The 27,269-nt window shown below is 43.9% G+C and overlaps 1 protein-coding gene across 2 annotated transcripts in view; it reads right to left on the bottom strand.

The window, feature by feature from the left end:
- Positions 1-27,269, bottom strand: part of LOC126203460 (serine protease inhibitor I/II-like) — a 50,776-nt gene that overhangs the window by 11,354 nt on the left and 12,153 nt on the right. For both annotated transcript variants that reach the window (XM_049937776.1, XM_049937777.1), the window contains exons 2-3: positions 20,671-20,772; positions 12,469-12,618 (exon numbers count right to left, since the gene is read on the bottom strand). In XM_049937776.1, the coding sequence (XP_049793733.1) occupies positions 12,503-12,618; positions 20,671-20,772 (218 nt within the window). In that variant the 3' untranslated portion in view covers positions 12,469-12,502. The remainder of the gene's footprint in view (positions 1-12,468; positions 12,619-20,670; positions 20,773-27,269) is intronic.

Consider the following 27,269-nt stretch of genomic DNA (forward strand, 5'->3'; position numbering starts at 1 on the left):
GGGCATGGATGTGTGTGATGTCCTTAGGTTTCATTAGTTCTAAGTTCTAGGCGACTAATGACCTCAGAAGTTAGGTCGCATAGTGCTCAGAGCCATTTGCACCATTTGAACCCGTTGGGTGGCCTGAGCGAGGAATGTCATTGACAGTTCCTGTCTCTCTGTATCTCCTCCATGTCCAAACAACATGGATCTGGTTCACTCCGAGACGCCTGGACACTTCCCTTGTTGAGAGCCCTTCCTGGCACGAAGTAAAAACACAGACGCGATCGAACCGCGGTATTGACCGTGTAGGTATGGTTGAACTACAGATAACATGAGCCGTGTACATCTTTCCTGGAGGTATGTCTGGAACTGATCGGCTGTCCGACCCCCTCCGTCTAATAGGCGCTGCTCACTCACGGTTGTTTACATCTCTGTGCGGGTTTAGTGACATCTCTGAACAGTCAAAGGGACTGTGTCTGTGATACAATATCCACAACAAACGTCTATCTTCAGGAGTTCTGTGAACCGGGATGATAGAAAACTTTTTTTGATGTGTGTACTTTGCACCTCGACGCTTCCAGCTGCAAACACAGTAGCCGTCAAAGTAACCGAACGAATAGTGTAGGTGCAATTTTTTTAATATCACAGAATTTACACTTGTATTACAAAAATGAAGACAACCTCCTGTTCTTCGACTACTGCGGATTTTGAACATCATGACGATTCGAACCGCCGCCTCGTCCACGACCCTCTTGCAAAGCGGGAACACAAACCAATTTTTTTTCTTCCATTTTGTTCGTTATTGTTAGTTGTATTTGATCGTAGCGGATGTCACATGACATCCGTTGAATTTAGTTGTTGATCCTTTCACTGAGCTTTTTTTTAATGTAAAGACCAGTCAGCTCTCTGAGCGAACACGCTGCGCTACCGTGCCGGCTCACTTGTCCACACTTACTTCGTTCGGTCGGCGCCTCCGCACAGGTACATTAATTACACAAGAGACGCATAAAACTTCTCTTACGATTTCCTCGGAATTTCCAGAATAGTGCACTTTAGTACTTGCACATTATGTTGTTTTAATGGACAACTAGAGGTGTACAAAGCTTGAAGTAAATCCGTGATCCCAACGTCATGGCCTTCCCTTGTGAGTCAACATAGATGGCTGCCATGCTGAGGACCCGGGTTCGATCACCGGTACTGATAGGGAATTTTCCATGGTGGGAGGACTGGTACCAAATGCATTCAGGCTCGAGAAGCCAATTGAGGAGCTGCGTGACGGAGTAGTATCGGCTAAACGGTGTGGAAAGCTTGAAAACATCTACGCCTACATAACTGCTCTCCATTTCACAATTGAATGCCTAGCAGAGGTTTCATCGAACCACCTTCAAGCTGTCTCTCTACCGTACCGCTCTCGAAAAACGCTGTGAGAAAACTTTACTGTGCGAGCTCAGATTTCTCTTCATTTATTACGGTGATCATTCCCCCTGATGTATCTGGGTGGTAAAAAAATATTTTTACACTCCGAGGAAAAAGCTGGTGATCGAAATTTCATGAGGAGATCCTGCCGCGACGAAAAACGCCTTTATTGTAACGATTGCCATCCCAATTCATGTATCATATCCGTAGCGCTCCCTCCCCTGTTTCGCTATAATCCAAAACGAGCTTCCCTTCTTTGAACTTTTTCGATGTCCTCCGTCGATCCTGTTGTGAATCCCACACCGCACAGCAGCACTCCAGAAGAAGACGCGCAAGCGTAGTGTTGGCAGTCTATTCAGCAGACCTGTTGCATCTCCTCAGTGTTCTCCTAATAAATTGTAGTCTTTGATTTGCTTTACGCACAACATTATGCGTGTGATAATTTCAGTTTCAGTTATTCGTAACTGTAATCCCAAAGTATTTAACTGAATTTACTGCGTGTAACGGAAATTTAGCGGATTCCTTTTCGTACTCATGTGGCTGAATTAACACTTTTCATTATTTAGTGTCGATCGCCACTTTTCGTACCATACAGATTTCTTGTTTAAATCGTTTTGCAACTTGTTTTGGTCATCTCATGACTGTATAAGGCTGTAAATGACAATGGCATCTGCAATCAATCTAAGATTGCTACTCAGATTGTCTCCTAAATCGTTTATGTGGATCAGAAACAAAAAAAGGCTCTGAACACTATGGGACTTAACTTCTGGGGTCATCAGTCCCCTAGAACTTAGAACTACTTAAACCTAACTGACCTAAGGACATCACACACATCCACACCCGAGGCAGGATTCGAACCTGCGACCGTAGTGGTCGCGCTGTTCCAGACTGAAGCGCCTAGAACAGCTCGGCCACCCCGGCCGCAGCGCGGTTCTGGACTGAATGGTTCTGGACTGAATCGGCTAGAACCGCTCGGCCACATCGACCGAAAGGCTCAGTGTTATTGTAATCGCCGGCCAAAGTGGCCGTGCGGTTAAAGGCGCTGCAGTCTGGAACTGCAGGACCGCTACGGTCGCAGGTTCGAATCCTGCCTGGGGCATGGATGTTTGTGATGTCCTTATGTTAGTTAGGTTTAACTAGTTCTAAGTTCTAGGGGACTAATGACCTCCGCAGTTGAGTCCCATAGTGCTCAGAGCCATTTGAACCATTTTTTGTTATTGTAATCTGGTGACTTACCTGGCCATGGCAGATGCGACATTTCATCAACGCGCTGACAAAAACAGCCCTGGAAGATGTGAGCTGAGTGAACAGAGATACTGTCATCTTGGAACACAGCATCATACAGTCCTCTAAAGTGATGCGACCTTGTAGAGTAACCATGGTTCCCGTTGAATACCGCGACATGGCTGCGCAAGTTATCACCGAAACCCCGCCATGTTTCACGCTTTGGACATAAACTGGGCCAGACATTTTTAACGGTGTGAGACCAGATGAATTGCTTCCATTGCTCCACAGATCAGGTTCTAAGGTTCTGACATGAAGTTTTCTGGTTACGGACATTTCCATCAAGAGCTCCCTTCGTTGTGTTTTGCTACTAACAGGGTTAGCGAGTGCAACATTGAGTTCTTGCAGTGACCTTTGCTGCTGTCGTCTTCGTCACAGTTCTCTTCAATGACCGTCTATCACTAACAATCAAAACTCAATTTCGTCCGACTTGGTAGATGATGTTTCTCCGCGATCCCTGTGTGCAGTGTAAATCTTCCATAAGGTGCCTCTGTAAACAGCAAACAAAGCTACCTTGGTTACAGACGCATCGAGTATACGAACACCGACAATTTTCCCACGTTCGAGTTCACTTATCTCCAACATAACGTACTCACTACCACGTAGAACTCTGTTCTGACCACGATTGAAACTTACAACGTATTGAAGACTTCGTACAGGTGCCGTTCGCAGTCAGATACAACAGCTAAAACTGCAGATTTGGCTAGCGTCTCTAATTATGTTCAAGCATGCATTTCTCACGGAGGTTCCAACTTTTTGTCCAGTCCTAGTAATTTCGTATCCTATAAGATTACTGGTAACTGATTTCGCCGTTTCTCATAACTACTTCCTGATTTCGGTTTGTGCTTTTCCTTTGAGGTGCTTGTGTTCGCCACAGAATTTAGTCACCGTCTTCGTAGAATTCAGATATCAATATACCTCTCAAGAGAAAGGAATCTGACAAAACCTGTTTATTATCTTTGTGAAATTTCGGATTTCTTGGACCAGTGAACGGTGACTAGTAAGACTGAAGCCAGTTTAGCGCGACGTAAATATCTCAGACTCAACCTCAGTGTGGTACTCCGCTTTTGCAACCCTTCAAGTCTGCTACACTGCCCAGTCACGATAATGTGACCACCTGTCAGAAACGTGAATAACCACCTCTCTCACAGGGCGGCCCGCTGCGAGTCCTGCAGGAATGGAGTCAGTGAAGTTCTGGAAGCCAGTGACAGGGATATGGAGCCATGCCGACTCGAGTACCGAAGGGTGAACAACCCTATCGAAGTGGTCCACAGATTCTCGACTGGATTTAAATCCGGAAAGTTTGGTGGCCGGAGGAGTAGGTAAGACTGATCCTTGAGCTCTCCAAACCACGCACATACAGTGCGAGCTGTGTGGCACGTTGAGTTTCTTGCTGGTAGGAGCCATCAAACCGACGAGAAATAAGCTGCATGATAGATATACACTACTGGCCATTAAAATTCATAAATCACGAAGATGTCGTGCTACAAACGCGAAATTTAACCGACAGGAAGAACGTGCTGTGATATGCAAATGATTAGCTTTTCAGAGCATTCACGCAAGGTTCGCGCCCATGGCGACACCTACAACGTGCTAATATGAGGAGAGTTTCCAACCGATTTCTCACACACAAACAGCAGTGACCTGGGTTGTTACCTGGTGAAAAATTGTAGTGATGCCTCGTGTAAGGAGGAGAAATGCGTACCATCACGTTTCCGACTTTGATAAAGGTCTGAATGTAGCCTATCGCGATTGCGGTTTATCGAATCGCGACATTGCTGCTCGCGTTGGCCGAGATCCAATGACTGTCATCAGAATATGGAATCGGTGGGTTCAGGAGGGTAATACGGGACGCCGTGCTGGATCCCAACGGCCTCGTATCACTAGTAGTCGAGATGACAGGCATCTTATCCGCATGGCTGTAACGGATCGTGCAGTCCCGTCTCGATCCCTGAGTCAACAGATGGGGACGTTTGCAAGGCAACAACCATCTGAACGAACAGTTCGACGATGTTTGCAGCAACATGGACTATCAGCTCGGAGACCATGGCTGCGGCTACCCTTGACGCTGCATCACAGACAGGAGCGCCTGCGATGGTGTACTCAACGATGAACCTGGGTGCACGAATGACAAAACGTCATATTTTCGGATCAATCCAGGATCTGTTTACAGCATCATCATGGTCGCATCCGTGTTTGGCGACATCGCGGGCAACGCACATTGGAAGCGTGTATTCGTCATCGCCATAATGGTGTATCACCTGGCGTGATGGTATGGGGTGCCATTGGTTACACGTCTCGGTCACCTCTTGTTCGCATTGACGGCACTATGAACAGTGGACGTTACATTTCAGATGTGTTACGACCCGTGACTCTACCCTTCATTCGCCGGCCGAAGTGGCCGTGCGGTTAAAGGCGCTGCAGTCTGGAACCGCAAGACCGCTACGGTCGCAGGTTCGAATCCTGCCTCGGGCATGGATGTTTGTGATGTCCTTAGGTTAGTTAGGTTTAACTAGTTCTAAGTTCTAGGGGACTAATGACCTCAGAAGTTGAGTCCCATAGTGCTCAGAGCCATTTGAACCATTTGTACCCTTCATTCGATCCCTGCGAAACCCTACATTTCAGCAGGATAATGCACGACCGCATGTTGCAGGTCCTGTACGGGCCTTTCTGGATACAGAAAATGTTCGACTACTGCCCTGGCCAGCACATTCTTCAGATCTCTCACCAATTGAAAACGTCTGGTCAATGGTGGCCGAGCAACTGGCTCGTCACAATACGCCACTCTTGATGAACTGTGGTATCGTGTTGGAGCTGCATGGGTAGCTGTACCTGTACACGCCATCCAAGCTCTGTTTGACTCAATTCCCAGGCGTATCAAGGCCGTTATTACGGCCAGAGGTGGTTGTTCTGGGTACTGATTTCCCAGGATCTATGCACCCAAATTGAGTGAAAATGTAATCACAAGTCAGTTCTAGTATAACATATTTGTCCAATGAATACCCGTTTATCATCTGCATTTCTTCTTGATGTAGCAATTTTAATGGCCAGTAGTGTATGTATACCTCATTCACTGTGCTTTCCACAATGACGAGAGTTCGCCCCCGGTAGCTCAGTGGTCAGCGCGACACACTCCCAATCCTAAGGGCCCGGGTTCGATTCCTGATTGGGTCGGAGATTTTCTCCGCTCAGGGACTGGGTGTTGTGTTGTCCTAATCTTCATCATTTCATCCCCATTGACGCGCAACTCGCCGAAATGGCGTCAAATCGAAGAAATAGAAACCGGTCTACCCGGCGGGAGGCCCTCGTCACACGACATTATTATATAATGACGAGATTACCCAGTGAATACCAGGAAAACATTCTCCTGACCACAACGCTCCTTCTTCCGGCGTGGCCCCTTCCCACGATTGTTGCTGGTTGTTTGCTTCCAGTCCGATAGAGCACGGAACGAGATTCGTCGGGAAATGCCACCTGTCCCCACTCAGTGGACCTCCAGTGTTGGTACAGCGTGCAAATTAAAGCCTTCCTCGTCGATGAGCAGCTGTCAGCATGGGTGTATGAACCAGGCGCCTACTGCGGAGGCCCACATGCAGCAACGTTCGCTCAACAGTCGTTCAGGAGTCACTGTTGGTAGCCCCTTGCTAATTCTGGGCGTTTAGTTGCTCAACAGCTGCCCTTTTATTCATCCCTGTCATCTATTGGCCGTGATGCAACACATTTGCCTTCGAGCTGGTTTCAGATAGCTCCATTTTGCCTTGCACGGTATACTCTAACCATGGCGGCATGCGATTAGTTTTAAAAGGTACCCGTTTCGGAAATTCTTCCAATCTGGCCCGAAAGCCAATGATCATGTCCTTTTGGACGTCATATAAATCGCTCCGTTTCCATATTACGACGACGACTGCACAGTTTTCCACGTCTTCTTGTTACGTTTTATGTACCTTCCACTGCCAATGTTGCCACGCGCCCTCTGTGAGTGGTTATTTCACGTTGACTCCGAACATAGGTGGTGGTCACATTCGTGTGACAGGACCGTGTATGACAGAGCATTGTACACTGAAGAGCCAAAGAAACTGGTACACCTGCCTGATATCGTGTAGGGCTCCCGCGAGCACGCGAAAGTGCCTCAACATGATGTGGCATGGACTCGATTAATGTCCAAAGTAGTGCTGGAGGAAACTGACACCATGAATCCTGCAAGGTTGTCCGTATATCCGTAAGAGTACGAAGGGTGGGGATCTCTCCTAAGCAACTCGTTCCAAGACATCACAGATATGCTCAATAATGTTCATGTATGGGGAGTTCGGTGGCTAGCAAAAGCGTTTAAACTCGGAAAAGTGTTCCTGAAGCCACTCTGTAGTACTTCTGGACATTTGGGATGTCGCATTGTCCTGCTGGAATCGCCCAAGTCCGTCGCAATGCGTAATGGACATGAATAGATGCAGGTGATCAGACGGGATAGTTACGTACGTGTCACCTGCACAGTCGCATCTAGACGTATCGAGGGTCCCATATCACTATAACCGAACACGTCCCACTCATTACAGAGCCTCCACCAGCTTGAACAGTCCCCTGCTGACACGCAGGGGCCACGGATTCATGAGGTTGTCTGCATACCCGTACATGTCCATCCGCTCGAAACGATTTGAAACTAGGCTCGTCCAACCAGGCAACAATCTCCCAGTTATCAACAGCCCAGTGTCGGTGGTGACTGACCCAGGAGAGGCGTACAGATTTGTGCTGTGCAGTCATCAAGGGTACACGTGTGGGCATTCGTTTTCGAAAGCCCATATCGATGATGGTTTGTTGAATGGTTACCACTCGACACTTGTTGATGGCCCAGCATTGAAATCTCCAGCAATTTGCGGAAAGGTTGCACTTCTGTCACGTTTAACGATTCTCTTCAGTCGTCGTTGGTGCCGTTCTTGCAGGATTTCCGGCCGCAGCGATGTTGGAAATTTGATATTTTATCGGACTCCTGATATTCACGATACACTCTTGAAATGATCGAATGGGAAAATCCCCACCTCGTCGTTACCTCGGAGATGCTGTGTCCCATCGTTCGTGTACCACTATGTTCAAACTCACTTAAATCTCGATATCGTTCCATTGTAGCAGCGGTAACCGATCTAACAACTGCGCCAGACACATGTTGTCTTATGTAAGGGTTGCCGACCGCAACGGTGTATTCTGCCTGATTCCATGTCTCTGTCTTTGAATAAGCGTTCCTATACCAGTTTCTTTAGCAATTCAGTGCATATCCATGGTCACCTAATGGAGTGTTATGAGACGATCATTTTGGCCACTGCAATATCTTCGGGAAAAACGTTATTACAGAGTTGTGGACAAACTCTCTTTACTCCCATTACAGTAATAGCGGTTATTAATTTTATTAATCAGGTAGTCGAATATTTCACACGACTTACTGTCAACGTAAAGACAACGCCTACAGCGTTCCCGCACGATAACCCACCAAACACCCAGGGTGTCGCACTCCAGACTTTGAAAGCGTTCTCCGATACCTACTGGCGGTGTTGCTACTGAGATTAAATGCACACAGCGCCTAAATAGACAGTGCCACGTAGGAAGCACCTCATATCCGAAGGACACTTCAAAGGCACCCTTCCTTCCAACCCAGGAAATAGTCTCTGACTTCTACCCATTAATGATTTATGTAGAAGGCAGAAGGGAATCACTGGCTAGAAATTGTATGACAGATCGGTCTGAAATCAAGAGAAAAGTCAGACGGGGTTTACCTTCATGAACTGTATTTACCATATATGTCTAAGAGTAGGTAACGAAGACGGTAGAAGTAGAGAAGAAGGCAACAAGCGTAGGAGAGCGGAAGATCAGCTGCATCAGATTTGATGATGGCATGCTGCTTTTTGGGTTTGAAACAATATCTCTTCAAAGAACACTATCAATGCTTGAAGAAGGAATGCAAGAGAATTATAATAAATGCGGTGTCAGCGCCAGACACCACACTTGCTAGGTGGTAGCCTTTAAATCGGCCGCGGTCCGTTAGTATACGTCGGACGCGCGTGTCGCCACTATCAGTGATTGCAGACCGAGCGCCGCCACACGGCAGGTCTAGTCTAGAGAGACTCCCTAGCACTCGCCCCTGTTGTACAGCCGACTTTGCTAGCGATGGTTCACTGTCTACATACGCTCTCATTTGCAGAGACGACAGTTTAGCATAGCCTTCAGCTACGTCATTTGCTACGACCTAGCAAGGCGCCATATTCAGTTACTATAATTACTATCTTCAAGAATGTATTCTGAACAGATAATATTGTGAATCATGTACCGCAAAGAGCGACGTTCATCAGTAATGAATTAAAGTTAAGTATGAAACTAATAACGCCCGCATTCTGAATTCTCTTTCCTTGTCAGGTTCCAGACCTCACGTCAGTATAGTTCTTCCCTCCTCACGCCAGCCTGCGTGAGATAAAACACGTGCATTTCGGCCTCCACTCGTAACACGGTGTTGGCTCTTCTGCTAACACAAAAATTAAAAAGAAGCTTTCCACCCTACAATACGCTTAGTATTCAGGAAAATAGGGTTAGAGTTACGGAAAAAGTTAGCTAATGAGGAAGACAGAAGTAGGCAAAATTGAAGAATTCGAAATGCGATGTTCGTAGGGAATAGTTAAAATAAAATATGTGGATAAAGCGAAGAATATTGCAGTGGTGCAGAACGAAGAATTCCCCCAAAGCATCCTTTAAAAAAGGAAAGCAAATTAGGTAGAACAAACGCTGTGATGAATGGGATTTCTAATCACAGCCGTGTAAGGTACATGAAGTAGGAAATATAAGAACAAAAATGTTGTAAGAAGTGGAGAGAGCAATATACCAGGCCACGAAGCAGTTGGCCTGGGACAGGACCATATGGAGACAGCACTGGTGTCGGGAACCTGCCAACAGCTACAACACCCTATGAAGATGATGATTACCCATTCTACCAGCTATATCGTCACCTCAAATTACGAACCCTGTAAACCTCCTAGCCTACTAACGATCGTAATACCAACTTAGTTTCTCCCCATCCCAGCCAATATACAGGGTGGTCCATTGATCGTGACCGGGCCAAATATCTCACGAAATAAGCATCAAACGAAAAAACTACAAAGAACAAAACTTGTTTTGCTTGAAGGGGGAAACCAGATGGCGCTATGATGGCCCGCTAGATGGCGCTGCCATAGGTCAAACAGATATCAACTGCGTTTTTTTTTTTTTAAATAGGATCCGCCGGCCGCGGTGACCTCGCGGTTCTAGGCGTGCAGTCCGCAACCGTGCGACTGCTACGGTCGCAGGTTCGAATCCTGCCTCGGGCATGGATGTGTGTGATGTCCTTAGGTTAGTTAGGTTTAAGTAGTTCTAAGTTCTAGGGGACTAATGACCACAGCAGTTGAGTCCCGTAGTGCTCAGAGCCATTTAAATAGGATCCCCCATTTTTATTACATATTCTTGTAGTACGTAAAGAAATATTAATTTTTTAGTTGGACCACTTTTTTCGCTTTGTGATAGATGGCGCTGTAATAGTCACAAACGTATAAGTACGAGGTATCACGTAACATTCCGCCAGTGCGGACGGTATTTGCTTCGTGACACATTACCTGTGTTAAAATGGACCGTTTACCAATTGCGGTAAAGGTCGATATCGTGTTGATGTATGGCTATTGTGATCAAAATGCCCAACGGGCGTGTTCTATGTATGCTGCTCGGTATCCTGGACAACATCACCATTGGTCCGGACCGTTCGCCGGATAGTTACGTTATTTAAGGAAACAGGAAGTGTTCAGCCACATGTGAAACATCAACCACGACCTGCCGCAAATGATGATGCTCAAGTAGGTATTTTAGCTGCTGTCGCGGCTAATCCGCACATCAGTAGCAGACAAATTGGTCGAGAATCGGGAATCTCAAACATGTCGGTGTTGAGAATGCTACATCAACATCGATTGCACCCGTTCCATATATCTCTGCACCAGGAATTGCATGGCGACGACTTTGAACGTCGTGTTCAGTTCTGCCACTAGGCACAAGAGAAATTACGGGACGATGACAGATTTTTTGCACGCGTTCTATTTAGCGACGAAGCGTCATTCACCAACAGCGGTAACGTAAACCGACATAATATGCACTATTGGGCAACGGAAAATCCACGATGGCTGCGACAAGTGGAACATCAGCGACCTTGGCGAGTTAATGTATGGTGCGGCATTACGGGAGGAAGGATAATTGGCCCCCATTTTGTCGATGACAATGTAAATGGTCCAATGCAATGTATGCTGATTTCCTACGTAATGTTCTACCGATGTTACTACAAGATTTTTCACAGCATGAAAGAATGGCGATGTACTTCCAACATGATGGATGTCTGGCACATAGCTCGCGTGCGATTGAAGCAGTATTGAATAGCATATTTCGTGACATGTGGATTGGTCGTCGAAGCACCATACCATGGCCCGCACGTTCACCGGATCTGATGTCCCCGGATTTCTTTCTGTGGGGAAAGTTGAACGATATTTGCTATCATGATCCACCGACAACGCCTGACAACATGCGTGAGCGCATTGTCAATGCATGTTCAAACATCACGGAAGGCGAACTACTCGCTGTTGAGAGGAATATCGTTAGATGTATTGCCAAATGCATTGAGGTTGACGGACATCATTTTGAGCATTTATTGCATTAATGTGGCATTTACAGGTAATGACGCTGTAATAGCATGCCTTCTCAGAAATGATAAGTTCACAAAGGTACATGTATCACATTGGAACAACCGAAATAAAATGTTAAAACGTACCTATTTTCGGTATTTTAATTTAAAAAACCTTCGTGTTAGCAACTGTTCCTCTAAAATAGTGAGCCATATCTTTGAGACTATTACAGCGCCATCTGTCACAAATCGAAAAAAGTGGTCCAACTAAAACATTCATATTTCTTTACGTACTACACGGATATGTAATAAAAAATGGGGGTTCCTTTTTTAAAAAACGCATTTGATATCCGTTTGACCTAAGGCAGCGCCATCTAGCGGGCCAACCATATAGCCATCCGGTTTCCCCCTTCAAGCTAGAAAAGTTTCGTTGTTTGTAGTGTTTTCGTTTAACGCTTATTTCGTGAGATATTTGGCCCGATCGCGATCAATGGACCACCCTGTATAAGGAATAAACACTTCCTAGCACAACATCATGCCCAACACTCCTATAATGATCCATCTATTGTCTCATTGGGCTTCATAAGTCATAACCGCGAATGGTACTCTCCAGGTTACTGGCTGTCCGAACCAGAAGTTACCGTATTGTGTGCCCAATGGATTGTAGCTTACACGGCAAACGTGTTTCCCCATTTATTTGTGCTAAGGAATCGCTTCACGTCGGGGGTAGTGTATAATAATAACGCACCTACTGAACCTGAATTATTCAGTTAGATAATAATTTCATTTATATTTCTACCAGTGTTGCTTCTTAATCAATTGAAAGTACTATATTCATTGTTTGATAGGAAAGAAATATACATCTATATTCATGAAAAGCTTGGCATTCGTGACGTTTAAGTCCGTAGGAAGAAAGAGTGTCTGTGAGAAACGTATTGTAAGGAGAAAGGAGCTACTACGCGAAAGAAAGAAAAAGCGAAAAGATGAAAAAAAGATGGAAGAAAGAAAATATGATTCCTTTCTGAGCCGAATGATGGGAAAAAAATAAAAAAGGCATAAACGCGACATAAACAAAGCTCTGAAGTTCTAGCAAAATTCTCAGTAATTGTGTTCGTGTTTACCTGTATGCATGAACGTTTCAGCCGTCTCAGCTCTTCAGGCGCTACCTGGAGGGCAAGCCTTCCTGGAGCAGAACGCCTGCTGCCCGTCGGCGCTGCAGCGGCAGGTGTTGCACTGGTTCTTGAACGTCGTGCCCGGAGTACACCTCGCCTCTGCAACAGAAAACGAGTTTATTCAGTGCTGTGAAGACTCCGCCTCTGTGAACACGCCATTGCAATAGCTTTCCGCCGAATAAAATGAAAAGATGTGTCATGTAACCGAACGGTGCACCGGTAGACGCTCTTTCCGCCTTCTATTATTTGACTTCTTTTGGTGGATGCTAACGGAATGTATTAAAGTTCTCTCTAAAAATACTGCTAACCATTATTTCTTTTGTAGCGCCCAAAATTATTTGAAAGAAAATGCACTTTACGCTCACTGTCTGTATTCATTCACTATCCTCGTAAGTTGTTGTTTACCAGTCACTAAACAACACATAAACACGAAAGGTGTTAACGTTCTGTGACTGAATTACATAAGCAAAATTTGAGCAGCGCTCTTCAAGTGTCCTCTTACGCATGATGGTAAGAACATGTTACTAATGCTCTGTATTACATTTTACTTCACATAACTAATTTTACTAAACACTTCAAACTCACTGTCAGAAATTTCACTGCATTCTGGCTGTAGCCATCAGAAACTGCTGAACGCTAATAAAATGGCTCCCTTAATCGAAACTGTATAAAACACTGTATTAATGGCCGTAGTAATCGAAGTATATAATTTCATAACTGCAATATCTTGCCACATTTTAGCAGCTTAACGGCAATGCCACACATACTTCGTCAGACTGAATCCAGTACCTGGTGCTGGAATTTGTCTCTCTAATACTTAACTTTGCCAAATACTAATTGAAAACTGATAATTTTGAAATGTATGTGGTTTTTGAGTAGAAATGACATCTACTGCTTACAAGATTATCTATTTTTCTTTTTACTAAAGAATCTCTTCACTATGGGTTAGTCTACAATAACGAAGCACCCAGTGAACCTGAATTATTCAGCTTGATAGCAATTTAGTTTACACTAAGTAATCAAAAGTATCCGGACACCCCCAAAAACATACTTTTTCATATTAGGTGCATTGCGCAGTCACCTACTGCCAGGTACTCCATATGAGCGACCTCAGTAGTCATTAGATAGAGTGAGAGAGCAGAATGGGGCGCTCCGCGGAACTCATGGACTTCGAACGTGGTCAGGTGATTGGGTGTCACTTGTGTCATACGTCTGTACACGAGATTTCCACACTCCTAAACATCCCTAGGTCCACTGTTTCTGAAGCGATAGTGAAGTGGAAACGTGAATGGACAAAAGCGTACAGGTCGACTTCGTCTGTTGACTGCTAGAGACCGCCCACACTTGAAGAGGATCGTAATGTGTAATAGGCAGACATCTATCCAGACCATCACACAGGAATTCCAAACTGCATCAGGATCCACTGCAAGTCGTACGACTATTAGGCGGGAGGTGAGAAAACATGGATTTCATGGTCTAACGGCTGCTCATAAGCCGCACATCACGCCGGTAAATGCTAAATGACACCTCGCTTTGTGTAAGGAGCGTAAACAATGGACAATTGAACAGTGGAAAAACGTTGTATGCAGTACACGGTAGACGATGTGGCGATCCGATGGCAGGGTGTGGGTATGGCTAACGCCTGGTGAACGTCATCTGCTACCGTGTGTAGGGCCAACAGTAGGATTCCGAGGCGGTGGTGTTATGGTGTGGTCGTGTTTCTCAAGGAGGGGGTTTGCAACCCTTGCTGTTTTGCGTGGCACTGTCACAGTACTGGTCTACATTGATGTTACAAGAACCTTCTTGCTTCCCACTGTTGAAGAGCAATTCGGGGATGGCGATTGTGCATCTTTCAACACAATCGAGCACCTGTTCATAATGCACGTCCTGTGGAGGACTGGTTGCACGACAACAACATCCCTGTAATGGACCTACCTCCACAGAGTCTTGACCTGAATCCTACAGAACACCTTTGGGATGTTTTGGAACGCCGACTTCGTGCCAGGCCTCACCGACCGGTATCGATACCTCTCCTCAGCGCAGCACTCCGTGAAGAATGGGCTGCCATTCGCCAAGAAACCCTCCAGCACCTGATTGAACGTATGCCTGTGATAGTGGAAAGTGTCATCAAGGCTAAGGGTGGGCCAACACCGCATTGAATTCCAGCATTACCGATGGAGGGTGCCACGAATTTGTAAGTCATTTTCAGCCAGGTGTCTGGATAGCGCAGCACTCCGTGAAGAATGGGCTGCCATTCGCCAAGAAACCCTCCAGCACCTGATTGAACGTATGCCTGTGATAGTAGAAAGTGTCATCAAGGCTAAGGGTGGGCCAACACCGCATTGAATTCCACCATTACCGTTGGAGGGTGCCACGAATTTGTAAGTCATTTTCAGCCAGGTGTCTGGATACTTTTGATCACATAGTGTCTATTTCTACTAGTGTGGGTTATTTAACAACTGCAAGTACCGACCGTATTCATCGTTTGTTAGTAAACATTAATAGTTTTGAGGAACAGTAGCACTAAAGATGCTCGCTGACATAACGTTGTGAAGATTGAATAGGCACACGGAAATAATGCGACTCTTTAGAAGCAATCTACAAGCAGTTAACAAGCATGATAAGGGCATATGACCTTAAAGATGGTTAAACGTTTTACGCTAGCCATCTATTGCAAGAGTCTACCGGATGACCACATCACCATCACAGATTGCCGCAAGCTGCTGCTTGAGGATTGCGCCATCCGTCAGGCCCCGACGTGTTAGTACTACTCCCGTTCGGGAATCAGTGGTGCTACCGAAATCCAGGATGCCACTTCAGCTTTTCTACAAAGTGATTATTTGATACTTGGGGCGTTTCCACGACAACAAGTTGTGTCAGAATGCATGTTAGTAGCACCCAGCGAGCGACCACTGTGTGCGGGCACCAACCGCTGATGCAGCCTTACGTTATAATCAGTACCAGGCGTGCTTCTGGCATCACTGAGCCTGAGGGTCGAAGTGGGAATCTGATGGGCACCGCCAGCTTACCAACTGATGTCAACAAACGCCACCAGACAGAGTTCACTTTTGGATGACACCATCTTCGTCGTAAAACTCTGAAGTTAGTGGTGCATGGCTTGTTAATAATCTGTACTTCCTCGAAGAACAAGGAATTAAGTTGAAGCGTATTGACAGGGCGATGCAGGAGAACAAATATGTTGAGGAAGGTCCTGCAGGAATAGCCATACGAGATGAAGTGGAACGTGTTTCTCTACAGCAGGGATACTTATCCGCGATACTGGTGGCTGTCACAAGTTGGGTCCATACACGAATACACGTAAGGAACGAAATGATCAACAGAAGATTCCTGTAGCTACATTTCAGAAAAGGCACAACTAACCTCACGTTTCTCAACCTGCACAGTCTTGAGCAGACATTCATGTTATCAATGAAGCCATCTGCATCGATGTACCAGTACTAGATCTTAGATGAGCATTGCTACAGGTGATCCAATTCTACGATGAATTTTGACGGCGTAAGGTCCTAGGAATTTTTCAGTCTTTTGTTGGTTCTTTTACCTCTGACAACGATCTGTTACGTGAAAAAAGCTAATTCGCACCATGTTTTGCAGTTTAGGCTTAACTATAGGTCCCACTGTTACCCTTGGGTAATTAGGTTCATAGGTTACAACAGGACCAATCCTTCTAAAATAACACGATATTCAAACCACCAGCTTTATTTTAATTGCCTATTTATACATGTAATTATTTCACCCGAGAAAATTGGGGCGTTCAGGGTCTCTCTTACCTCTAACCAAACGTCCTAAATGAGTAAACGTTACAATATGCGTAGTATACGAGGCGTACTGACTTATAATATTAATATTAATAAAAATAAGAATTATAACGAATATAAGGACTTTAAGAAATGTCCGTCTCATTCACAATCTGTAAAGCAGCTTCCTCTTTAAGCTTACTTTATTGTAGAGGCTTAATAATGATATCCAACACAAAAATATTGCATCAATACAAAAGAAATACGAGGGTTGTTCTGGAAATAATGTCCGTTTGGTCGAGAAATGGAAACCGCAACTAAAATAAAAACTTTTTATTTTTAGCTGCACCTTCCAGCTACCTCTCTAAGCCGCTCCGGGCTAGACATTTGTCGTGTCGTTGTACAAACTTTCCAGTATCCTCGTCAAAGAAAGCAGCCGCCTGCCTTTTCCGCCAATTCTCTCCGCTGGTCTGCCTTTCGTTGTTTGTGCCAAAATGTGGTCTTCATAGCCAGCGGTTCATGTGATCAGATATGAAGGGCTTATTTCAATAGTGGTACAAGTCCATTCTTGTTCATTCTGAAATACAGAGTTCTAAAGTTAAATGAGCGCTGAAAAATCTGCAGTTGAGATATCAGAAATATTCCAGTACATATATCTCAGAATGAACAAAAATGGACTTGTACCACTATTGAAATAAGCCCTTCATATGAACAATGGAGGCAGCCAATTAAGAGTTGCATTGTGGGTGATCAAACACTTCCCATCGAAAACGCTGCAGGAGCATCTTCATTGCCCGTGCAGAATGCGGCATAAAATTGTCTTGAAGAAAGAAATGCATGACATTTATTTTATGTGGGCTGCATATCTTCTGGCTTGGCGGGGGGCACTGTTGTTTTGGGCATTTCTGCGCGATCACTTTGCGATCTGAACTGAAAAAAGCGACGTGAAGCTATCGACAGGCATACTAAAGACACTGCCCAACGCATCTGGGCCAAGTTCCATTGGATTTTCACAGTGGTTTGCATTTCGCGCCTAATCGGACCTTACTTTCCGAATACGTCTCGTAAAATTTGGAAATATGTTGACTAGTCAAAGCACGAGCGAGAAACAACAGTTGGGATGTACCCAGATGGAAACTACGTCGCTGATAATACATAAAGTTTTCATGCATGGAGAAGCAGATGAAGAAATACTTAGTATTATGAAAACGTAGAAACAAGAGGTAGGACGTATCTGAAGTGGTATTGCGGTTATTGAATGAAAATACGTATTTGATACAGAGATATGAATTTGCTACTTGAGGATACCAATCGACGAAGTAAACACGGCGTGTGAAAATCATGGCATTTATCCGGTCGCGTCCATCGTCACTGTAAATAGGAAGGGCTGATGTGGCCAGAATACCGAACGTTACACATACGACTTACGCAAGTATTCATAGCTGCGAGCAGTCGTCAGAGTTTTCATTACTTGTTGAGCTGCATCACGGTAGCAAAAATGTGACAAGGCTAAAGATTGGAGTATAGTTTGTTTAAGCCGATGTGCAAATATTTGTCTAAATTTTTGGATTGCATTTTCGTAAGCAAGAGAGAAATTTTCTTCATGCTGTTTTGATTGTTCTGCTCAGTAGATATGATCATCCAAGACTACACTACGATCTTTTACCATTTATTGACCGAGCAATTGGCTACCATGAAGAAGCATTGTAGGAACTGTTTCACGAAAGTATCGGCGATCAACATGAGACTGACATATGTCCTCATAGGATTTAACTAAAAACCCAACTTTCGTGCGCGTCGTGATTCAGAACGATGGTCACCATTCATACCCGGGACAGCAGCAGCAATGTTCTTAGAGCCGACGCTCAGATGCAACCGAATATCGTCAGCATGTAAAAGGTATTTAGCAAGAGTGAAGCGCAGATGAATTATCACTGGCAGAGAACGAGAAAAGCTCTGGACCAAGGACTGCATGCTACGGGACTGCAGAGATCACATGTTTCAATGAGAATTTCTGTGGCCCACAGAAAACTCGTTTATATCTGTTTTCAAGGTAGATGAATAAAAACAGTATTGCGTAGTTTGAGAAATTCGCGTGTTTCATTTTAATCTCCATCTACATCTACATCTACATGGATACTCGCAGATCACATTTAAGTGCCTAACAGAGGATTCATCGAACCACCTTTACAAAACTCATTATTCCAATCTCGTATAGCGAGCGGAAGAAACAAATACCTATTTCTTTCCGTATGAACTCTGATTTCCGTTATTTTATCGTGGTGATCGTTTCTCCCTATGTAGGTCGGTGTCAATAAAACATTTTCGCATTCGTAGGGGAAAGTTGGTGATTGGAATTTCGTGAGAAGATTCCGTCGCAACGAAAAACCCCTTTATTTTAATGATATCCAGCCCAAATCCTGTATCATTTCTGTGACACTCTCTCCCATATTTCGCGACAATACAAAACGTGCTGCCTTTCTTTGAACTTTTTAGATGTACTCCGTCAGTCCTACCTGGTAAGGATCCAACACCGCGCAGCAGTATTCTAAAAGAGGACGGACAAGCGTAGTGTAGGCAGTCTCCTTAGTAGATCTGTTACATTTTCTAAGTGTCCTGCCAATAATACGCAGTGTTTGGTTAGCCTTCTCCACAACATTTTCTATGTGTTCCTTCCAATTTAAGTTGTTAATAAACTAAATGTCGAAATGAACAGTGTCAAATACACGTTACAACGTACGATAAATTAACTGCAAGCTGCCCAACGAACTTGCAGATGGCATGATGTATGACGAGACAACGGCAACAGAAAAAGCACAGAAAATATGCGGAAAACAGCGACAAGTCTTAAAAAGATGCTGTAACCTATAACAACCCTTTAGTGACCAGTGGCAACTATAGTTCCCACTTATTTGTTTTCGCTGTAAGTTCAGTGGTAATCCGTGTTCCCACTTCTAACTTGGGCTACCATCTCTGTTAGAGTGTGCTAACTATGTGTAGATTGTCAACGGTTAGGCGAAAGCTGTGTATTTCTACCTTGTGAGTCAATCAATGCAGAAGCGCAGTTCCCGCGTGAAAACGAGCCACTGTTTCGACCGATACAACGTTTTTTGGATAGTGTGCTTTCCTTTTGCGTGTGAAGTGACTTGTGTTGTATTTATCTACTTTTATATTTATGAGGGAGATAGTATTCGTGTATATTTGCTGGATTTGAATGATAATTACATAAATATTAGAAGGTAAGTTAGTGGAAGCAGAAGTGAAGTATTCTGCCCATTGGCTGTGGCAGAGTATAATAAAATAATGGGAGGAGCGGATAGTTTTGATCAGCTGTGTGAACGGTATGCTGTAGGCCGTCGTTCATGGAAGTGGTGGCACAAACTGTTTTTCTTTCTTGTGGATTTGACAGTTGTCAATTCCTACGTTATTTGGAAGCTACAGAAGACAGAAGCAGACCAGCTAACATTTAGATTGCACTTGGCAAGGCAGCATATCTCTGGCTTCCCAAGTCGTAAGAGAAGAGGAAGGCCTGTTCATTTTCAAACACCAAAAAGAGGTGTGTCTGGAGTACCAGATGATTGTCTGGAGAAAGTTGGAACTCATTGACCTACAAAAAGTACAACAGACAGAAGATGCCGCCAATGTAGCACCAAGAACAAAGAAAAGAGAACAAAAATAATGTGTAGCAACTGTCGTGTACCTCTGTGTGTAGCACCATGCTTCTCTAAGTTCCATAGTACATCACCTTAGTGAACTCAAAGGACAGTATGAACTAATACAAATATAAATGTAAAGTTTAACATGTTTTTGTACTAAAAAATAAAGGAAATACATTTTTTTTAAATTAGCAAGTGACTTACTGCAGAGTTCGGTGGGAACAATAGTTCCCACTAATTTTTTTATACTCGTAGGCTAAACTCTCACTTTCAAGATTTAAACTATGATTTTATGAACGGTTTCTTAGCCCAATAAAATGTTCATAAAAAGTCTGCAACTTCCAGAAATAATTTGGTCACTAACGGGATAAATAAGATAGAAAGAACCCACCGATGATGGCGATATTTTTCGCTGACAGTAGTTTGGGGAATAAGTAAATAAATAACAAAAAGTGTTTTGCATCAAGGCTGATTCACAATTCCTGTATTGTTGCTTTTCTACGCTAACACGGACCAAATGGAAGAGTTCCAAGATAAAGTTGCTGTCAAAAACCTTGCTCAAATCAAATAGTGCGGAAATTCTCGCTTCATGTTGTCCACGGCATGATTGGTGTTATCAGCATCATTAAAAGAATTAAAACGTAAACAACTGCCTCGCCTAAAGACTAAAAATTCGAGTGCCGTGTTAGTAATGAAGTGTGCATGAGTGCAAAGTGAGGTGGACATCGTCAGACACTGACCTCTCTTCCCGATGCAGCCTCTGCGCGTGCATGCCCACACTCCAGTCGGGGTGCAGAAGCACGTGTTGCACGCCTGCATCCTCTGCTGCCCAGGAAAGCACCCTGCAACACAACACAGCGGCTACGGTCACTACATGTGTAAGTGAGGTGGCCGTAACTCCGGGCTACATTCACCATCCCCACTCTGCCAGTACATCCTTATCTGTTGTACCGTAGACGCGTGGTTTGAGGCGCCATGTTACGGACAGCGCGTCCGCTCCCGCCAGAGGTTCGAGTCCTCCCTCGGTCATGGGCGTGTGTGCGTGTGTGTGTGTGTGTGTGTGTGTGTGTGTGTGTGTGTGTGTGTGTGTTGTTCTTAGTATAAGTTAGTTTATGTAGTGTGTAAGTCTAGGGACCGATGACCTCAGCAGTAAGGTCCCTTAGGAATTCACACACATATGAACATTGGTTGTACCATAATGACGCATTTCATTTCTTCAGTTTCTCGTTAACTGTTGTAAGTTACATAATCATTTAGCAGCCAACTTTATTATGAGCATCTTCTGACCACGTAGCAGTAAACCCCCCACTCCTGATCTTTAAAGAATCGAGCTCGCATACATAAAAATGAGCCGTGCTGCGGCCTGCGTTGGTGCTGTTTCTAGGTTTCCGCCCTCTGTTGCAGGCCAGACGGTATCGTTTAGTTGGCATAGTTGCCGTTGTTTGTCTTCTTCTCGTATTGACTGGCGCCACTCAGTTTCGCAAGCTTTGCCTGTCCGCTAGTGGCAGCAGCGGCGGTTATCGATATATAGTAACTGTTGCCCTCTCTTTGGGACGACGTCGTTGTTTTTCCGGGTCATGTGAGTGTGTCAGTTCGGTTGGGGACTCAGGAGGAGCCAGGTCCAAGCAGTGTGAGAACTCACCAGGACCGCTAGTAGCATGCATGGACTGCTGGATGTAATGGCTGTGGTCACGAAGGTACACGACCTTGTCATAAACCGGATCCAGCAAGCTTTAAGATGAGTGCATTTCAGTCCAAGTAGAGCGCAGTCAGTCACCCATGTGGGCCCGTAGTACGTATGTGGTGTTATGACAGATTATCATCACGCTGTCATGTACAGATTGGTGGATCTGCATATCGCTTAGTACTTGAAGACCCTACTGTGTTAAAAGCACTTGGCTCAATGATTAGACAGAGTGGTTACTCAACTGTGAATTAATGAAGCAGTGAAGAGATTTGTTTCATTCTGCCAACCGTCGTCAGGGTTGTCACAGTGTTCAATGTGCTTTTGTGTGCCTAATGAATTTGATGTCACCCAGTTGGTACCTGGTTTTGGCCTTCAGCCGTGATCACAGTGGCTTGTTTTTTTTTTAAAAAAACATAATCTGTATCTGTTTTTTATGGTGATTTGCTAAATTGTAAAGCACTGAAAACACTTTTATTTACACAATTGTTTATTCCTTCATTAAAAGTGTGGTATTTTTTATTTATTGTTGCGTCTGGAATAAATGTTTTAAAAATAAATGTGTGTAACTGTAAAACGCAACCAATAGTAACTGATTACAGCCCCGTCCACAATCGTAACCAAATCCTGCCCTCCCTTGACTACCACCAGGTTTCAAAACAGCTTCATTCTCTGATTACTTTACAAATGAGGTGATGTGTTAAATATTTCGCGACATGCATGCAAGCGAGAAAAAGTTTGTAAAAAGTTTGAAATTATGTGCACAGTTTCTTGGAAGTCGCTAAGTGTTCTCAGTCCCAGATACTGGATTAGCACAGTCTATGTAATTTCCCCGCCATCAGTTACTCATTCACAGTGCCTCACAATACAGCACACGGTTTTTAACTATAATGCTTGTCTTGCTGTATTAAACCTTTGGCATAAAATTGTACATCTTCATTGGTGAATCATCACAGCGTTTCGAATTTTTGAATTTGGCCAATTATGATATCTGGCACTGAAAATCGCATTATTGTAGTCCCTGTAAGCCACCAGATAGGCCGCCTCCAACTGTGACCGAGCACCATGAACCACATTAGGCTTTTAGTAATGTAAATAGTGAGGATTTACGACTACAGCTGTGGTAACTTGTGCTGAAAATTATCTTAATGTATGTGGTCGGTTCTGGAACAACGTTCGCTGTGCAGATGTCTTGATCATTTGACTGTTTACAGGTTTGTAAAATCTATGCAGTCATTCAATGACTTCCATTAAGGATTTATAGCGAGAAGCTTTCGTTCAAGAGGGACATTAAGGAACTTCTGGCATAATTTGACCTGATAAGAATGTTTATAAATAATAATATGAACATGTGTACGTTGAAGCGAAGTTTTCGTTAAGTATAACTTATGTGTGTTATCTTTTGTTACTGGTTATCATTCTTTCTGCAGTGGTGAATTTAAGCTACTTCGAATTTGTTAATGTTCAGGTCCCTGAAGATGTTATGAAAGACCGAAACTGGTTCTAAAATAAAAGCAATTTACGTAGCAGCTGTCGGTATATCCATACATTACGAGTTTCATACATTTCAAACAAAAATACGTTTCGTCCGTGCCAATGAGGGGACCTTCTTTTAACGCTACCTACTACTCCTCTTCAGAAAAGATATTAAGAAAAGACACTTGTTACACAACGTGTTACTTCTGCACCATTCTAGTCCCTAGTGAGATTTTCTTCACCCTCACCCTGCACCCCCATTCAAAATTAACGAAGTGAAAATATCTGCACTACTTTTATCGTTTGTAAATCACATTTGCTGGATTCCTTATCTCTGAAAAGGTAAAAATTGTAAGACTCCAAGCTTCCGATGCTTTGTGTCTGACACTGCCACTCACAATAATAATAATAATAATAATAATAATAACGCTGTGTAGGCCTTATAGCACTGTAGTGTAATTACATAGTTTCTGTTGTGCTGTGCAACCAAATCGTTTATTGTTGCGACGCGAATAATGAAGAAAATTTCTGGTCTATTTTGAGAACTACTAACAACTCGTACAGGGTATTTTAGGAGATATAGAAGCATGTGTGATCCACACTGCTTGATAGCTGCTAAGGAGGAGAGACATTGATGGAAAGGAATAATCACAGGCAATGACATATGACATGAAACACAATACATGCGCAACAGAGGTCGGATGTTACATTTACAAGGAAAATCTGTACAGATTTCACCATATGGGAAAACAAAATAACGGACATAAATAAAGCTTATGTTTAACGCATGTCATGCTCCCAACATAAAGGTCAATATCGGACTCTCAGTAAGGAATATGCCCTCCTCGGTTACTAACGCACATTTCGTTCCTCGTGTTCACAGTGGCTACAAAACCGTAGAAGAGTCTTTGCGGGATATTTTCCCACTCATCTCAGTTCTTGCACGGTCATGGGGGTGGGGAGAGGGAAACTTTCCGTTTAGTTCCACGTCTGCCAATACCATCCTAGGTAGGATCTATTGGGTTTCGGCCCGGGGAGTATGCAGACCTTTGCACACATTCAGTATCTTCAATTCTCTATGTGTCCGAGACCTGAGCGCTCATGTGTGTGTGTTTGTGTGTGTGGGTGGGTTGGGAGGGGGGAGGGGGTGGATCGTTGTAGCTCATAAACAGAAAGGCGGGACCCTTTTTTTGTTGGGTCATCAGCCTTCTGCCTGCTTTGATGCGGCCCGCCACGAATTCTCTCCTGTACCAACCTCTTCATCTCAGAGTAGCGCTTGCAACCTACGTCCTCAATTATTTGCTGGATGCATTCCAATCTCTGCCTTCATCTACTGCTTTTGCCGTCTACAGCTCCCTCCAATACCATGGAAGTCATTCCCTGATGTCTTAACAGATGTCCTATCATCCTATCCCTTCTTCTTATCAGTGTTTTCCACATACTCCTTTCGTCTCCTATTATGCGCAGAACCTTCTCAATCCTTACCTTATCAGTCCACCTAATTTTCAACATTCGCCTGTAGCACTACAATTCAAATGCTTCGATTCTCCTCTGTTATGATTTTCCCATAGTCCATGTTTCACTATCATACAACGCTGTGCTCCAGACGTACATTCTCAGAAAAGTTTTCCTAAAATTAAGGCCAATGTCTGATACTAGAATAATTCTCTTATCCAGGAGTGTCCTTCTTGACAGTGCTGGCTCCGTCCGTCATTGATTATTTTGCTGCCTAAGTAGCAGAACTCCCTAACTTCATCTACCTCGTGACCACCAATTCTGTTGTTAAGTTTCTCACTGTTCTCATTTCTACTACTTCTCATTACCTTCGTCTTTCTTCGATTCACTCTCAATCCATTTCTGTACTCGGCATATCATGTAATTCTTCTTCACTTTTACTGAGGGTAGCAATGTCATCAGCTAACCGTATCATTGATATGCTTTCACCTTGAATTTTAATTCCATTCCTGAACCTTTGTTTTATTTCTATCATTGCTTCATCGATGTGCGGATTGAACAGTAGGTAGAAAGACTACATCCTTGTCTTATACCATTTTTAATCCTAGCGCTTCGTTCTTGGTCGTCCATTCTTACTATTCCCTCTTGGCTCTTACACATATTGTATATTATTCGTCAGTCCCTATAGCTTATCCACATTTTTCTCTGACTTTCGAACATTATTATTGTCATCAACTTGGATGCATGAGCTATTAAGCTGATTGTGCGATAATTCTCGCACTTGCCAGCTCTTGCATTCTTCGGAATTGTTTGGATGGATATTTTTCCGAAAGTGAGATGGTATGTTGCCAGACTCATAAATTCTACACGTCAACGTGAATAGTCGCTTAGTTGCCATTTCCCCTAATGATTTTAGAAATTCTGATAGACTGTTTGAAATACCTGGGCTAGCAGGACGGAGCGGATGCGGTTATATTTGTGGAAAGTGGCCAAAATAAGTTACCGTCAGTTGCAATCAACATATAAACTTTATTTCTTTAAACACACAATCACACAAGCAAGAGTCAAAACTCTAAAGGTTTTAACGAAAGACCTCTTTTGTTTTAATTTAGATCGGCTGAAGGCCACATCGAAAATCCAAGGCACAAGGCCTAAGAAAGGAAATGAGGTACAGGAGTTCTTCTGGACGATTCAGTTCTTTAGAAAAAAATTTTATCTTCAATATAAATAGGCTAAAAGTCTTAGCTTAAATTATTCCCATAGAACTCGGCTGAAGGCCTCACATTAATCATGAACAGTGTTACGGCTTAAGGCCGAGACAAAGTTTTTCAATGTTTAATATAAATATGCTGAAAGCTGAAGGCCGCATATCAACAAAACCATTTAACGGCTTAAGGCCTCGGAAGAAGAGCTTTCAATTTGAAAAGGCTGAAGGCCTTATCTTAAAATACTTCGTGTGAAACTCGGCTGAAGGCCTCATACTAAAGAATAACAACCTTATGACTTAAGGGTAAGACAAGGATTTTTAATTTTTAATTTGAAAGAGACTAAAACTCGGCTGAAGGCCAGACACCATGCAGAAAACAATTTGACGGCGTAAGGCCTAAAGAGAAGAGCCAAATTTCAACTAAAGTAGACTAATGGCTTTATCCTAAAATGCTTCACATAACTGTCGGCTAAAGGCCACATACGAAACCCAAACAATCTCACGGCTTAAAGCCCAAAGAAATTTACCATTTTTAATTTAAGTTGGAAAACTCGTCTGAAGGCCACATAAAAACTAGAAAATATTTCTTACGGCTTAAGGCGTAGACAAAATTTTTCAGCTCTTGATGTGAAAAGGCTGATAACTCTGCTGAAGGCCACATACCAACTTGAAACCAATTTACAGCTTAAGGTCTAGGCACAAGGAATTTTCAATTTTAATTTTGGAAGGCTGAAACTCGGCTGAAGGCCACATACCAAACAATTTTTTTATGGCATAAGGCCTAAGAAGTAAAGCCTTACAAAGGCCACAAAGAGTACTTAAGACTAAAAAGGAAATCACTATGTAAAACACAAGGAGCGGCGCTGGGAAGATTCCAAGGATCGGCCTGGGAAGGTAACACTAACGCACGTTTAGGTGAGAAAGGTAGCCAGACCGACAGCCTCTTAATCGGAAGGCAACCCAACCGAAAGCCAGCCGACGAACCAACCAACAAGATCAGTTCTGCTCCACCCGACCAGCAAAACAACAACAAGATGTCAATGGCACAACGTTCTGGATACTGGTGCCCAATCCAGCCAAGTGAGAATAAACGCCCAAAACTACCAACAACACCTCAGCTGTCGAACTACACGCCGTGCTGGACAGCGTCAACTCGGCGAGGAAAATACACTGCCGAAAACTACGTCAACGACCAGGGCAGGTCACCGGAACGTCAACGACCACAAGGCAGAAGATACCGCTGGTACACTTCATTAATGAAGGAATGAATTAAATTGAGTTAAACACCACACAGGGAGACGGCTGCAATTCTAGCCGACTTCAATGCACACACGGTGTTGCCTTCGGGAATCTCCCAGAAAGCGACAACCAGGATCAAACGAAGGGATGTGGTAGCAGCTGAGGCTTGATAGTAGGTTAAGTGAGCCCCAGGATCGGTGGGAGACGAACTTCATAACCCTCGCAAGAGACGCCTCACAGCCGGCCGGTGTGGCCAGCGGTTCTAGGCGCTTCTGTTT

This window comes from Schistocerca nitens, chromosome 9 (genome assembly GCF_023898315.1).
Source record: "Schistocerca nitens isolate TAMUIC-IGC-003100 chromosome 9, iqSchNite1.1, whole genome shotgun sequence".
Taxonomy (NCBI): domain Eukaryota; kingdom Metazoa; phylum Arthropoda; class Insecta; order Orthoptera; family Acrididae; genus Schistocerca; species Schistocerca nitens.